The sequence below is a fragment of the Falco biarmicus genome, chromosome 14 (assembly GCF_023638135.1).
Source record: "Falco biarmicus isolate bFalBia1 chromosome 14, bFalBia1.pri, whole genome shotgun sequence".
Taxonomy (NCBI): domain Eukaryota; kingdom Metazoa; phylum Chordata; class Aves; order Falconiformes; family Falconidae; genus Falco; species Falco biarmicus.
In genome coordinates this window covers 1,672,556-1,686,252 of record NC_079301.1, presented here as the reverse complement: position 1 = coordinate 1,686,252, position 13,697 = coordinate 1,672,556, and the positions used below count along the sequence as shown (strand labels likewise).

The following is a 13,697-nucleotide window of genomic DNA, read 5'->3' as shown; positions in this document are numbered from 1 at the left end:
ATGAGGATGAGGAGTACTCTCCCTGCTCTGCCAGGCAGGGAAGTGGTATCAGCCAGCCAGCAACCAGGAAATTCTTCACCTCTGGAAGCAGAGGAAGCTCTGGCTCTCATCTCCATGGAGAAAAAGGGAAAAAGGGGGGGGAGGGGGGCGGGGGGAAGTGTGCTTTAATTGCAAGTTAGTTGCAGACGAGGTAATTTCCGCATGAGTTAGCAGAACAGCTAGTTGGAAATTTTTGATAAAATCTATTTTTCTTTGAAAATGCAGATCCAGTGAAATGTGAAGGCTTTCCACTGGAAAGAATGAGTTTTGCTGGATTTCTCAACTAGTTTTCTAGAAAATTTGTAAATGGTCACAATATGTTAACCACCACTGCTTTTTTTTAAGAACAAAATTTTACTCCTACTACTTTACAGCTTAACATGAAAAATGCAACACTTTTGGCATTGTCACTTTATTTGTTTAAACTTCAATATTCTACAGATCTTTTATTCTTATTTTTGATCTAGAAAAAGCTTGAGGTCCCTGGAGGGGACCGCTTCCCCTGAACTGTGGGAAGCTCAGGTGGAGGAGCAATGAAGAACCCAGAACATACCCCTCCTGTGAACACCAGCCAGTGCGGCCGCCGGGTCCCTCTCACCTCATGGGTGACTCGTGCTGGTTCCTGCTGACACCGGTGCGGATCGCAAGGGGCAGGTCTGGCCAGCCCGGTCACACCTCACCATCCCCTGTGCCAGCCCAAGCCCTGGGGGCTCACCCCGTGCCCTGCTCCTGGCACGTCACTTGTCCAGTCACTGGGGGAAGGGGGCATTGCCCTCGCGCTGGGGCAGGTTCAGCTCTTGCAGTACCCATGAGACCACAGCCTGGAATCCTGTTTTTCTTTGAATTGGGAAAGCGCATGAACATCAATAAAGATGATAAGTTGACATGCAATTTCCCTGGCTCAGTTTCCCCGCCTTAGCTACCCTTCTTTGACCTCGGAGGTTCTCCAGGCTTTCTTGTCTTTTTTAAAGCTTACCCCGCTCTCCGCCAGGCTCTGGCAGGCTCCCTGTCCCTTGGCAAGGCCAGCTTCTCTCCTCCACCCCTCTTACCTTAAGCTTTATGTGTTTTTGGGAGCCTTCCCTGCAGGGCAAAACCAGTAACAGGACCCTTTCTCCTAATTTTAGTACATTCTTTAGCAGATGCTCTAATCCCTGGAGAAAACGTAGGCACCAGCAGCCCGCTGTCCCCAAGTGCCACCATCTCCGCACAGGTCAACCACCAGCTGCTGCTGGCCCGTGAGGATGTGACACAGCCTGCGTCAGCAGCACTGGATAAACACGGCTCGGGAGCGCTGGGGAAGCTGGGGGCAGCGCCTGGCACTGACTGACCGAGCACCCAGGCACACAGCGTCCCCAAGCACCCGGCGGTACGCAGTGTCCCTGCCCGTCACCTGGCTCCAGCCCTCCGCAAGCCCAGTGCGAGGAGGATGCTGGTGGAAGCTGGTGAAGGGGGAGCACAAAGGGCAGGACATCTTACTGCGACATGCATGGAAAGTACAGCCTGGGAGGGGGTTTAAATGAGGAACAGAGGCCACTCAAAATGTACCAGAAACACCCACCCAAGGCAAAAGCAGCATTTTGGGCTCTGGCTGGGTGGCCCCAAAGAGTGTCCCTGTAATGTCACCAAGCACCTGGGCTGGGGAAGGGGGCTGGCACAGCTTTAGGGACTCACCGAAGCTGAATTTACCCACCTGCTGTTGTGGTGCTTCATGGGCATGCGGGAAATCACGTCCCTGCCCAGGGAGCTCAGGTGCCACCCGAGACCACGGCACCCTGCTGAGGATAAGTGCAGAAGGGACCAAAGTGGGCACACAGCTCCTGGCACGCTGCACTCCATGCCCCAGCCCAGCTGGCTGTGTTTCCTTAGGGACATCGGCTGGGACCTGCGCTGGAGCAGGGGATGGAGCCAGGGAGCACCAGCATGACAGAGGACAAGGGCTTGCAGTGGTGGTGGGAGGGTGGCCAGCATGCACTGGGATTTTGGCAAACCAGAGGGACACAGGAGGAGGAGCAAAAAGGGGAAGAGTGTGTGTGGAAGCGGAGATATAGCAAAAAGCCACCCTTGAGCAGGAGGCTGGGTTTTTACCAGTGGCAATGGCTGCCTGCCCATCCCTAAGGTCTCTGCAGGGTGGTGACACACAGCGCCAGGCTCCCCTGTGATGCCCCAGGCACCAGCATGGCTGATTGCTCGCGGTGACAAGGCGCAGAGTGCCAGATCAAAGAGAAACTGAGGCGGGAATGGAAACTGGGGCCATCAAAGGCACTGGGGGTCCCTCGGGAGCTGGATGCCCATCAAAGGCCAGGAAGCTGCAGCCCCAGCAGCAATACAGGCAGCATGGGGAAGGCATATGTTTTACAGCAAAAATGCCCTTTGCTTCATAATAAAACCACGATAAGCTTGAAAGGGGGAAGAAAAAAAAAGTTAAGTAATTGGGATTTTAAGTGACTTCCAAGCCCTTTTGCTCTCAGCCTCTAGCCCAACAGGTGTGGACAAGTAGGTGGCCTGGGCCAGCTGGGGGCTTTCAAGGTGGAAGCAAAGAGATGTGAAACATAAAAGGTTTCATCACAGCCGTGTTTTTACCCTTCCCCAGAGCCGGCCCCAGCCTTCAGGTGCTTGTCAGGCACCTGGCTGCTGTCCTGGGGGGGTGCAGCATCGTTCTGCCGGACACCTCACAGCCAGGACAGACGGCTGGCGGTTTGTGCACACCAGGAGCATCACATCATGCCAACAGCCATCCCGCATCACTGCTGCAGCTCACCGTCCCGCTCAGCACCCTCTCCTGCCGCCCTCCCTAGCTGGGCTCCTAGCCCCCCTGTAGATGCTCAGAGGGTGCCAGATGCACCAAGGACCAAGGCCCTGCCAGCACTTACCCCTGCGATGGAGACCGAGCTGCCCCTGCCACCAGCAATGTGGGAGTCCAGACGCTGCAGGTGGGAATGTTGTGCACCCACCGCAAAGAGCCGGTGACCCAGCATCAGCCAGGGACACGCAGGACCGCATCTCTCGTTCTCGCTGTCGCAGTGGGTGAGGCCAGGGCAGATCTCCTCCACAGCAGTGCCTGGGGTCATGTTCAGCCCTGCCAACTCCACCGCTCTGGTCAGATGACAGCTTGCCAGGAAAGGGCAGAAAGGAGGTGGGTAGGATCCTGCAGACCCCCCTCCTCATCCCGGCACCGTGACCCACCACTGCTCCAGCCACCAGCAGGCACCGCTCCCTGCCACTGCCCACCCCTCACCAGGCTGGCAAGGGCTTTGGGAGCTGGAGCAGGCGCTTAGCAAGGAATTACATCTGCTTAAAAGGCAGAGAGGGGCTGCTGGGAAAGCTGTGAAACAAACGCTGAGGTAGCACCAGTGGAGACAATTCCCTTTCCACAAGGAGAGCATGATGGGTTCAGCGTGGGGCAGATCAATTCAACCAGCCCCAGCCTTGGTTTCTTGCCCCGGGTGATGAGAACGTGTGACGGCAGGGCAGAAAACCCACCCACGAGTGCTTATAGCACATTTAACATCTTGTAAGGAACAGAGCAGATGGGGGTACCATCCTTCTGGAGAAGGAGAGGTGGCCCAGAGACCACCTCTGCCCAGCCCAGAGCTCAGCACCAACCACACTCCCTTTATTTGGTTTGCAAAACACGCAGGATGCTGGTGAGGGGAGGAGACCTAAAATACAATAATATTAATATTATTAATAATAATTAGAGTTCTGAGCGATTGCTACAGTTCCTGCTCCCCAGGGTTGGGCTACACTTTGGTGACACTATCTTCTGGCCTCACCTGGGCTGGCTCTGCAATTTTGGGATGGGGGGGGAAGACCCCCACCCTGTTGCTCTGGAGTCCCGCACACTCCGGCACCTTCTGCCCTTTCTTCAGGAGGCAGCAAGCCCCGAAGCTGAGAAAGAAAAGGCTCATCACGACCACGAATGGAGCCAGCGAGATGGTGTCCTTGGGAGGCGGGCAAAGCCACCGAGGACTGCTGGTTATCTTGGCTGAGAAGTTCCTGCTCTGGTCCCGGTAGGCACAGAGGGCTTCGTCCAGGTCCCGCACACCCACACCAGCGGCCCGCAGCGTGTCCAGCCAGGCCAGCGAGCAACAGCTGAAGGGGTTTCCAGCGACGGACACGTCCTTCAGGCTGTGGGACCAGCTGACAAGCGCTGGCTTTTCCAACGTCAGCAGGTTGTTATTGCGGATGTTCAGGCTTTCCAGCGGGCAGCAGAAAAGACCTGTGGGCAAAAGGCTCAAATTGTTGCCCGAGAGGTCCAAAACTTTGAGTGTGTCCAGGCAGGGGAGCTCTGCCTTGCTGTTGTCCATCTGGTTACCCCTCAGAGAGAGTTTCTGCAGGGAGAACTCCAACCCCCCCAGGGCTTCCTTAGGCATGAACAAGTCCTTGTTCCCGGACAGGTCTAGGGAGAGCAGTGACGTCCGGTTGAAGGCGTAGGGCTGCAGCCTGGCGATGTTGTTCTTGCAAAGGCTCAGATGCTTCAAGTGAGGGACATTGTAGAAGGGGGTGCAGGTGCCTCCTGGGGCTGGCACGGGAGAGCCCTCTCCCGAATTCCCTCCCCGATCACTCCCCGGGCTCTCACAAGGCTGGAGGCTGTTGGAGCCCAGATCGATTGCTTCCAGCTGAGGCAGATAATCAAAAAACCAGCGCGGCAGCACGCAGATGGCATTGCTGTGGAGGTCCAGTGAGTGCACAGACAGGGTGGCACGCTCCAGCGGCGTGGGCGAGCGGTCACTGGGCTCTGTGCCACCGGTGAGCGGCTCCCTGGCTACATCCTGGAGACAGTTCATAGCCAGGCTGAGGCTGTGCAGAGAGCCCAGGCTGTGGAAGAAGGTAAATGGGAACAGCTGCAGCCGGTTATTGCTGAGATCCAAGTCAGCTACATGTGTCAGACCAGCTGCGGTATGCAAGGTCCTATTAAACCTCGCCATCTCCATGTAGCGCGGTACAAACTCCTCCGGATGGCGTGAGCCTGGGAGCAGGGAAGCAATAAGGTTGTTGGAGAGGTTTAAGTGTGTGAGATAATGGGCTTTGGGGAGCTCTGGAAAATAGAGGAGTCTGTTATGGCTCAAGTCAAGCACTTGAAGCAGGTAGGGCTCCGCTCCCTCCTCCGAGATGAAGAGCTCCAGGGCATTGTGGCTGAGATTTAAAACTCGCAGCTGTGTGAGGCTGAAGCCAGAGATACAGTGGAGGGAATTCAAAGCCAAGTTCACCACCTCCAGCAATTCCAGAGCCTCAAAAGCTCCCTCCTCGATTTCCATGATGTAGTTGTTGCTGAGATTTAGCTCGCGCAGCTGTGGCATGCTCCAGAAGATCCCCACTGGCAGCCTGGTCATCTTGTTCCTGGAGAGATCCAGCATCCTCAGCCTGGTGAGGTTGCTGATGTACCAGCCTGCCATGTGGCTCTCCAGGTTATTTGCCGACAGGTCCAGGACCTCTATACTCCTGAGCAGTCGAAAGGCTCGCCCGTTAGCGCGGTAATTGCGGTCCAGGTGGTTCGATCCCAGGAGGAGGGAGCGCAGCTGGGACAGCTGAGCTAGGGTCGTGGCTGACACGGCTTCCAGCTGGTTGAAGCACATGTCCAGGTACTCAAGCTGCCCAAACCCTGGCAGGTAGCTGCCCGACAGGTTTTGAATGAAGTTGTTGGAGAGCTCAAGGTACTTAACTCCTTGGCCAAGCTCCTTTGGAAACTTGCGCAGGCCAACTCCTTTGCAAGACACCTTCATGGGGCTCTACAGAGAGACAGGAGAAGCTGTCAGCACAAGAGGGTCTACAAACCACAGCTCTAGCCACGCCAGCTGCTGTCCAAGAGGGTCAGGAGCAATGTGGAAGGGAGCATTGCTCCCCTTTCCCAAGCCTGGGATGGAAAGAGGCCAGACCACCTAAAGCCACTGCTCAGAGACAAGAAGCTTGTCCCCAGGGTTAAGCTGGGCTTTCCAAGACACTGTGGAGTTGTTTCTGACGGTGCAAGGAGAAGGCTCAGCCTCTGGCCCCACAGGCTGTCCTCCCATGCGTCCCAGCAAGGAAGATGGGCAAAAAGCTAGTGTAAGCACTAGAGGTGCATCAGGCTGGTGGGGCAAACCCAGCACTGGGACAGCCCAGGAACTGCTCCGGAGCATCCCTGTCCTGTCTGGGCACAGGAAAGGCACCGTCCTTTTGGGCTCCACCTTCCCGCTCCCTCCAGACTTGTTACCTCTGCCAGTTTGGAGTTGGGAGCCTCGACATGGAGCCGTGTGTGTGTGTGTGACACAGAAACCAGCGCATCCAGGCTCCTGACTGCCTCGCTAACATCCATGGCAGCTGTCTGAATCCCTGCGGGACCCTGCACTCCATCCTGCCTCTGAGCAAGCATCTCGAGCTGACACCCCAGTGGCAGGGACCACTAGAAGGTGCCACCTGCATGGGATGTTGGAGCAGGTAGGTGCTGGGGACCAGCTAGTGGGAGACCGGTTTGGAGAAAGGAGAGACAAGGCTGGGAAGGTTAAAGAGATGGAAGCTGGAGGGAGGGGAGAGCCGTGCGAAGGGGACACACGCTGTGCTGCGCAGAGGGATGCTTGCAGCCCCGCTTAGACCCAGTGATGCTGGTGGGGCCAGCCAAGCCCGGAGGCTCCTCAGAACGCAGCCCTACCTGCTGGCATGGCATGGACCTGGGCCTCGCCTCCTCGCTAGGCTGGGCTCTGAGCACAGACAGGAGCAGCCAGAGCAGCAAGCAGCCTCGTCCAGCCAGCAGGTGTTCCAACAAGAGCATGTTGGGCTGTGGGTGCTGCCAGCCCTGTTCCGCTCCTGCAGCACTCTCCGGCAAGCTGGGCTCTGTATAAATACCCTTCAGGATGGGACAGGGGAAGGAGATAACGCATGTGGGTGTTCGTAGCTACGGAAGTGGGAAAAGAACGACATAAGATTACAGAGGGGGAAAAACAGTGCAGAAAGCCACAAGGAAGGCACATGGCGGGATGGGGAGGAGGCAGGGTTGCACCAGCACTCAGGTGATGGGCTGCATCGGCCACCCAAACGAACTGCCAGGCAGCAGAGGTGGTACTTGGGAACGCCAAGAGGTTTTGGGGGAGTTCCCTTGCGTGGATCTGCTCTTTCTCCAGCTTCCCCTGCCCCATGCCAGGGCCAAACCATGCCCTGTGCCAGCTCCCCTGGGCAGCCAATGCCAGTACAGTGGGAGCAGCTGGCGAGGGCTCCCCGGCCACCCTGCGCTGGGGACGGAGCTGCTGCTGCAGCCGCTGGGGATGACTGTGGGGCTGCCAGCACCACCGGGGCTGCAGGTGAGCTCGCTGCCCGAAGACGGAGCAAATTCCCCTCCCGGCACTGCCACAAGCCCAGCTGAGGGGACTCTCCTGCTGCACCTGCTCCTTCTTGGGGAAGCAATGGCTCCCCAGGGTTTACCACCCATTCCCAGTGGGATGTGCAAACCTGGCGTTCCCCTGCTCCTCCTCGTCTTCCTCCCCAGGTGTCCGCTGTGCTGCAGGGGCTGAGCTCCTCGCTGCCACATCCCAGTGTCCCTGCCAGGCTGCAGGACAGCTGCTGGGTCACCTCCTCACCCAAGGCAGGAACCAGGTGGGGACTTTCCCTGCAGCAGCTCCAAGTGGCATCCGGGTGCCCAGAGCTGCACCCCACCCACGCGGGTTTTTTTGCAGTGAGATTTCCATGTCCCTGTGCCGCCTAATGCTGACACACTCCGCGGGGACATGCTCCTTGCATGCTTCATGGGGCGTTCTGCAAAACACATGCTTTTGGGGTTTTTGGCTCACTGTGGCCGATTTCCTTCACATCTGAAGAAGCACCTCCAGGCTGCTGCATGGCTGCCTCAGGACGTGTTTTTCTGTAGTTTCAGCTCTAGTCCTAGATGTGTCTGGCAGGAAAAATAAATAAATTTTATATATACGTATATATGTCATCTATTTTTCCTGCCAGACATACATAAACATATATATAATATATATATAATTCATATACATATATACAAAATGTATATACACGTACACACCCAGAAGATGACACAGCCAGGTTTCTGCTGCTGTAGCCCCTTGCCCTGCTGGCAGCTGGTGTGGCAGGGAACACTTTGTCACCCCCGGGATGTGGTTCAGTCTGGAGCCAGACCAGCGTCACCAGCCACGGCACACCGGGTGGGGGTGACAGCCAGGCAGGCTCGGGCCAGAGGCCAGGGCTGGTGTCCCAGGCTGGCACCCTCCCCGCTCACCGCGGCAGCCCCGGGCTCCAGCGGCAGCTGTGGGTGCACAGCCTGCCATTGTTTTCGGAGGTGCGGTGAGGATAGCACATCTGTGCAGATGTGAAATTCTGCAGGCTCTGGCCAGGGAAACACCGACCTCTGGATGAACCTTCGCCTCCAGCATCCCTTGCCTCCCCTCGGCGGCCAAGCGCGGAGCCCCAAAAGCGGAAGGCGGTGAGGGAGGAACGGCTCCACGCAACTGCTCCTGCCCCTGGTGCAACCCCGGCTCCGGCGCCGCCTTGCCCGGGGAACCCCGGCCCGCTCCTCCCTGCACCCCGACTTGCTGGGCACGGGTCCGCACAGTGGGCACAGCCCATGAACTCAGCTGTAAAGTCCCTGATTTTGATCAGGGACTTTGGAGAATCCCTGGGCATTTGCATCCCAAGGCTGTGAACTCCCTTTGCAGAGCCAGCCGGGTGTGGACCGAGCCCTCCAAGGTGCCCTGCAAATACCGAGAGGCTTTTCAGGGACCGTGCTGAAGGCAGAGTGAACCTCACAGCACGAGCGGGAAGAGATTTGCTCCTGCAAATCCCAGGGCATCCCATGCTTCTTGCCACTTTGAGCCTCCAGACTGGCTCCCCAGTCTCTGGAGTGGTCTGTTTAAGAGCGATGCTCCTGCTCCCCCCCAGCTTTCATGTGAGAGGTCTCCAAAGGACAGGAGGAATGAAAGGCTTAGCAGAAGAGCAGATGAAGCCACTTGCCTAATGTCATAGCCTTACCGTGGGGTGACAGATGCTTGCTCCAGCCTGGGCGTTATGGAGGCAGAGGGCACCTGGTTACCTAGGTACATCAATTCTGTACTACTTCCCCAGGAAATAGCGATAACAACACTGTTCTCTGCACATATCCCTGACTGCAGAGAGCAGCAGGGAGTTGGGAAGCCAAACGCTGAGCAGCTCTGAGCCCGACGAGGGGGACCGGTGCTTCTCGCATCAGCGGTGGTGGCTGCAGCAGGTGCGTATCAACTACTCCCCAAAGGATGGGGAGATGCTTTGCCTTTCAGCTGCGTCCCATTGCACAAGTGCACTTGACATACTTTGCACTAGTTGTAAAGACTTTCCAGAGAAATTCCTGGTTTGGCTGAGGAAGGACGTCCCACCGAGAACACTGAGATCAGGAAAAAGCTTTATTTGCAAAGAAAATATTGACAATTTACATAAACTTACATCCTAATTTATATACATTATGTATATTTTATATACAGATAGTGTCTTGAATAAAGATGCCAAAGCACAAAACAGCATCAGTATATCACCGTGCAGCTCTAATGGGTAACGGGGGGACTCGTGTCCCTCTTCCCACACCTCCTCTACCGTTACACTTTCATTGGGGTGTCTGAGAGAGAGTGATGGACATGGGGGGTGGGGATGGCACGGTGGGGGTGAGGCTGTAAGTGGGCACAGCCACGAGGCGCAGCTGCAGCTGTCCCTTCCCCTTTCCCCCAAAGCCTGCGCCAGGACAGCCTGGGGCCAGGACGGGAGCCAGCGGCCACCAGCCTGCAGTGGGGGGGACCGACCCCCCGCGCTCCTCCTCTTGCTGTGAAAGAGGGGAAGAAAAACGGATGAGCCAACGCACTCTGCCCATCCCCCTCCCGGGGCAGCTCCGGTGCCCTTTTCTAACCAGCCAATGCTGCGTTCGGTGGCAGGATGATGCCACGTCCCCTGATGGGGACAGGGTGGCAGGGAGACCACGGCCGCCTACCTGGGCAAGGCGGGTGCTGGAGGCGAGCAAGGGCCGGGTAGTTTTGGGCAAGGAGCCGTGACCTAAAGCCTTTACTGAAAGGAATCCTTCCCTCAAAAAGGGGCCTGAACACAACAGCCAAGCCAGCTTCCCTAGACATTGCCTCTGTAGAGAGGAGCTTGGGAGAGAGAAGGGTTTCGGACGATGCGTTACGTACCGATGAGCTGTTCGCTATGTTTCTGCAGCTGGAGTCCAGCCGAAAGTTGGGCAGCAGAGCCAAGGCACGCAGGTAAGAGCAGAGCCAGCAAGTACCGCCGGAGAGGAAGGCTGGCACACGGAAGGCTTGTGTGTCCGCCGTCTCAGATACGCAGAAGTCTGTCTATAAACGAAGCACCTCCTCCTCAACCAGACTAGGAACCGAGATACACCAACATTCAAAGACATCAGACGGAAAGACTGGAGCAAGGCCCTGTTCCTGCTGGAGTTTGCTAAAACCTCCCATGCGCATCCTCCTCATGCTCCTCTGAGCTGCTTCCAGGCCCTTTTTGGCTCCAGTTAAGGGGAAGAGGCACCAAAGATGGTGGGACACCATCTGGAGAAGCATCATATAGAAGAGTCTATACTACAGCCTAGGTAACCTGCACTGTAATACCGCACTAACGAGAACTTGTTGCTGGAGAGGCCAAAGGGCTTCAAGTATACAGACTCTTCGGCTGCTGCAGGACTGGCGATCCGCCTGCTCATCTCCGGGATGAACATGGCTCTTGTGGCACCAAGGCCACCTGCAGTCAGGTAGTCTCTGCTCTCCAACTCCATACCCGAATCCAACTCCACATCTCCAACTCACCTACACCGAGCTCATGCTTCGGTGTAACGCCAGCAACAGAAAAAGCCCGTTAACACTTTCCATGGCAGGAACCTCTCCCTTCTGCTCTCGTCCCGCATTCCAGGCACATGCCAGAGAGGGAACTCAGCAACGATGTAAAGGACTTTGGTGGAGAGAAGGGCCCCTGCCTCCTCCTGCCCGCAGCCACAGTCAGGAGCACATCACAGACCCTGCCAGTGGGGGACAAGGAATGCAAACTACACCCATCGTCCTCTCCCAAGCCGCCCCTCGCATGGTTTATGCTTGCCCTAAGTCTTGCTGTCCAAGCTGTATTCTAAAGCAATTCTGTTAACGATTTGCTTAATGTTCTCACTATACACGGTTGTCCCGATTCATTCTTGTCAAAGGAACATGTCCTTCTTAATCCATTTTAAAGGAAATAAACCACAAAGGCTAGTTAAGTGCCCCTAAGGCTCTTGGTAGCCCAACATGTTAAGGCTAGAAAGGAGAAGAACATACTGAAAAAGAAATAGCAGGCAATTTTTCAAGCAGTTATTTTACAAACTGCACGCCTCCTGTGAATAGCGAGGCTGTAGCCAAAGCTGGGTGCCCCCAAGAAATATTTATCTCCCAATAACTGCAATACTTGGCAAGTGAGATCACTCACTACGGATGGGGGAAAGCGATGGAGCCAAGAATGCTTCAGCCAGGGTGGACCCTTCTGCGGTCAGATCAGTCACTACAGCACGGTGCTGAGACACGTCTGCTCCCATGGCCCTGCAGGTGACCACGGCTGAGACACCTCTGCTTGGAGATGCAGGTCATCACCGAGACGCCGGTTCGTGACTTGTCCCGTTCGCTACATAGGCTGAAACTTCATCACCCTCTTTAGTTTTCAAAGAAAAAACATGTTCTGAAAAGAAATCCAGTTTAAAAAAAACAAAAACGACACAACCAAGCAACAAGCCAAGGCATGACACAAAAGAGCAATTAGCGCTTCAGCCTCTTCCTCAGCTCAAGCACATCTTATAGCTTTAGGTCTCCACAGTTGAGGGGAGGTAACGGGAGAGAGTTGCTCAAGAAGCCAAAAGAAACAATAGCATCCCAGCTCTTCTATTAGTCACCAGAAATCGAGTTATGACTAGACTCAGCAGGGCTCAGAGAAAAGAAAAAGTGGTGACTTCATGCTGGACCAGACTTTTTAAATACATTTTTTTTTTTTTTTTTGCTAGAGACTCCATCACCACCACTTAATAGAACATTTTAGGTAGAAGGGTGCCAAAAGGAAAGGGATGGGGGGAGGGAAGGATAAAAACCACATCTAAAAGTGGGACAGTTGCTATTAAAACAGAAAAAAAATTTCCTGTTTGAATATTTTATTCTTAAACATGACAAACTTCTTCAGAGTGTTTTCACAAGTATTTGTGTCTGCTCTACATGGCTGGGTGAAGCCTGTAGAAATGTGTTCTGGTTTGCAAAATATTAATTAAAAAGACCAAAAAAAACCCCCAACCCAACAAAAACCCCCAACAAAACACAAATTGCTGTAACAGCAGCAGTACTTTAAGGCAGCCCCCATTAGGGCAAGGTATACCTCTGGGGTAATGGCAGGAGCTGAAAGTAGCAGAGGCGCTGGAACCGGTAGTCGGCATTTTCTTTGGGACTTTGTGATATTTCTGGAATGTGGAGGCAGTTTCCTATCTGCTAAGCCTGCTCTATTAAGTATTCATCTTCCTCTTGCACTTACTGCTTTTGCAGCCTGCTTCCAAGCTCTAGGTAGAGGCACTTCGCCTTCTTTGCTCGCACTCCTGAGGATGAATGTAAACACCACTGACCCTGTCTTATTCACCTCCCTTCGCACCCCGCAGCCATTCCAGTTCCAACTGGGAAGGCGGAAAACCAGAAACCCCCTTTCTTGCTTTCGTTAGTGTGCAGAAGCAGGAGTGCCTGGCTAGGACAATGTGGACATTAGTCTGTCTTCTCCCACTACCGCCTGGGATGCTCTTGCTAGTGCAACATAAAAGCAGAGACCCACACCACTCTCAACAAGCCTCGTGTGAAGATCACAGAGCAGAGTATCAGTGCAGTAATACTGGAAATACTGAGACAAGGCAGACACAACAGCCTTTCCTCCTCACAATGCTTTTTCAACTAGCTTTTTGATCCAAGTCTCCATGCAAGTCACAGAAGACAATTGTGCTTCCTGCATTCACATATAGGAATAAATAGCTCTGGATCAGTTTTCTTTATGGCCGGATTACAGAACCCCCTGAAATACTGATACGCTTATGAACAGCAGCACTGTGCAGTTCTGTGAGTATCCTTGGACATGCCAAGTTCGTCTAGGATGCTGGTGCATCTCCTAGGCGTATGGCCCCAAAGAAAGTTGTGTGCTTGCTCATGTTGATGGAGATGTCAGCATGGACCATTTTCACAGCAATCTTCTGCCTGGCTTTGAGGAGGCAGACCCCAGCTGTATAGCAGGTATTGAAGTTGGTCTTGCCGGTCTCAATACTCCGAGTGCATTGCAGAAAGGGCTTTTCATCCACGACCACCTCATAGCTGGCAAAATCTGTGAAGTTTATGTAGTATACCTGATGTGAAGCAGGAAGAAGAAAGGTATTAAGGAGTGTATTTGTGCACATGGAACAAGTCCACATTCCTTTCAGTGCGTACATCGTGTACGTTCCCTCTGCTGACAATCCCTTCCTTGGCCCCGGGACACCTACACTCATGGGAGGTCGTCCTGTTTGAGGCAGAAGGAACCCCAAGCCAACCAAACACGAGGAAACTCTGTACTCCGCTTCATACTACCACAAGCATGCAAGCATCCGTGAATCCACGTATCTAAGGCTGAGCTACGAATCCTTGCTTTGGACCCTGCTGATCACAGGAAAAATTACAAACCTGCACAGG

General features: G+C 54.6%; 2 protein-coding genes across 7 annotated transcripts in view; both read right to left on the bottom strand.

Annotated features, from left to right (window-relative positions):
- Positions 1–435: 435 nt before the first annotated feature.
- On the bottom strand, positions 436–7,256 carry LOC130158867 (transforming growth factor beta activator LRRC32-like). 2 transcript variants are annotated; one of them, XM_056359959.1, is made up of 3 exons: positions 6,665–7,256; positions 3,813–5,768; positions 436–3,698 (listed from the first exon to the last, which is right to left on the bottom strand). In XM_056359959.1, exons 1-3 carry the CDS (start codon positions 6,782–6,784, stop codon positions 3,450–3,452), a joined length of 2,325 nt encoding a protein of 774 aa, XP_056215934.1. In that variant the 5' UTR covers positions 6,785–7,256; the 3' UTR covers positions 436–3,449. The 2 variants fall into 2 exon arrangements, with proteins under 2 accessions (XP_056215934.1, XP_056215935.1); XM_056359960.1 differs by having other exon boundaries at positions 3,561–5,768; positions 6,665–7,254.
- A 2,132-nt stretch (positions 7,257–9,388) lies between these two features.
- The window catches only part of EDA (ectodysplasin A), an 81,683-nt gene continuing 77,374 nt past the window's right edge, over positions 9,389–13,697 (bottom strand). For 4 of the 5 annotated variants that reach the window (XM_056359986.1, XM_056359988.1, XM_056359989.1 and 1 more), the window contains exon 8: positions 9,389–13,375. In XM_056359986.1, coding sequence (XP_056215961.1) covers positions 13,124–13,375 — 252 coding nt within the window. In that variant the 3' untranslated portion in view covers positions 9,389–13,123. The remainder of the gene's footprint in view (positions 13,376–13,697) is intronic. The other variant, XR_008825530.1, reaches the window with a different exon arrangement.

Bases quoted from the DNA above. Each gene is read 5' to 3' on its own strand.
- LOC130158867 (XM_056359959.1), bottom strand. From the start codon at position 6,784: ATGCTCTTGTTGGAACACCTGCTGGCTGGACGAGGCTGCTTGCTGCTC. The intron at 5,769-6,664 runs GTAGGGCTGCGT...GTCTCTCTGTAG, and splicing joins GGTCCATGCCATGCCAGCAG to AGCCCCATGAAGGTGTCTTG. The intron at 3,699-3,812 runs GTGAGGCCAGAA...ATTGTATTTTAG, and splicing joins AAATTGCAGAGCCAGCCCAG to GTCTCCTCCCCTCACCAGCA.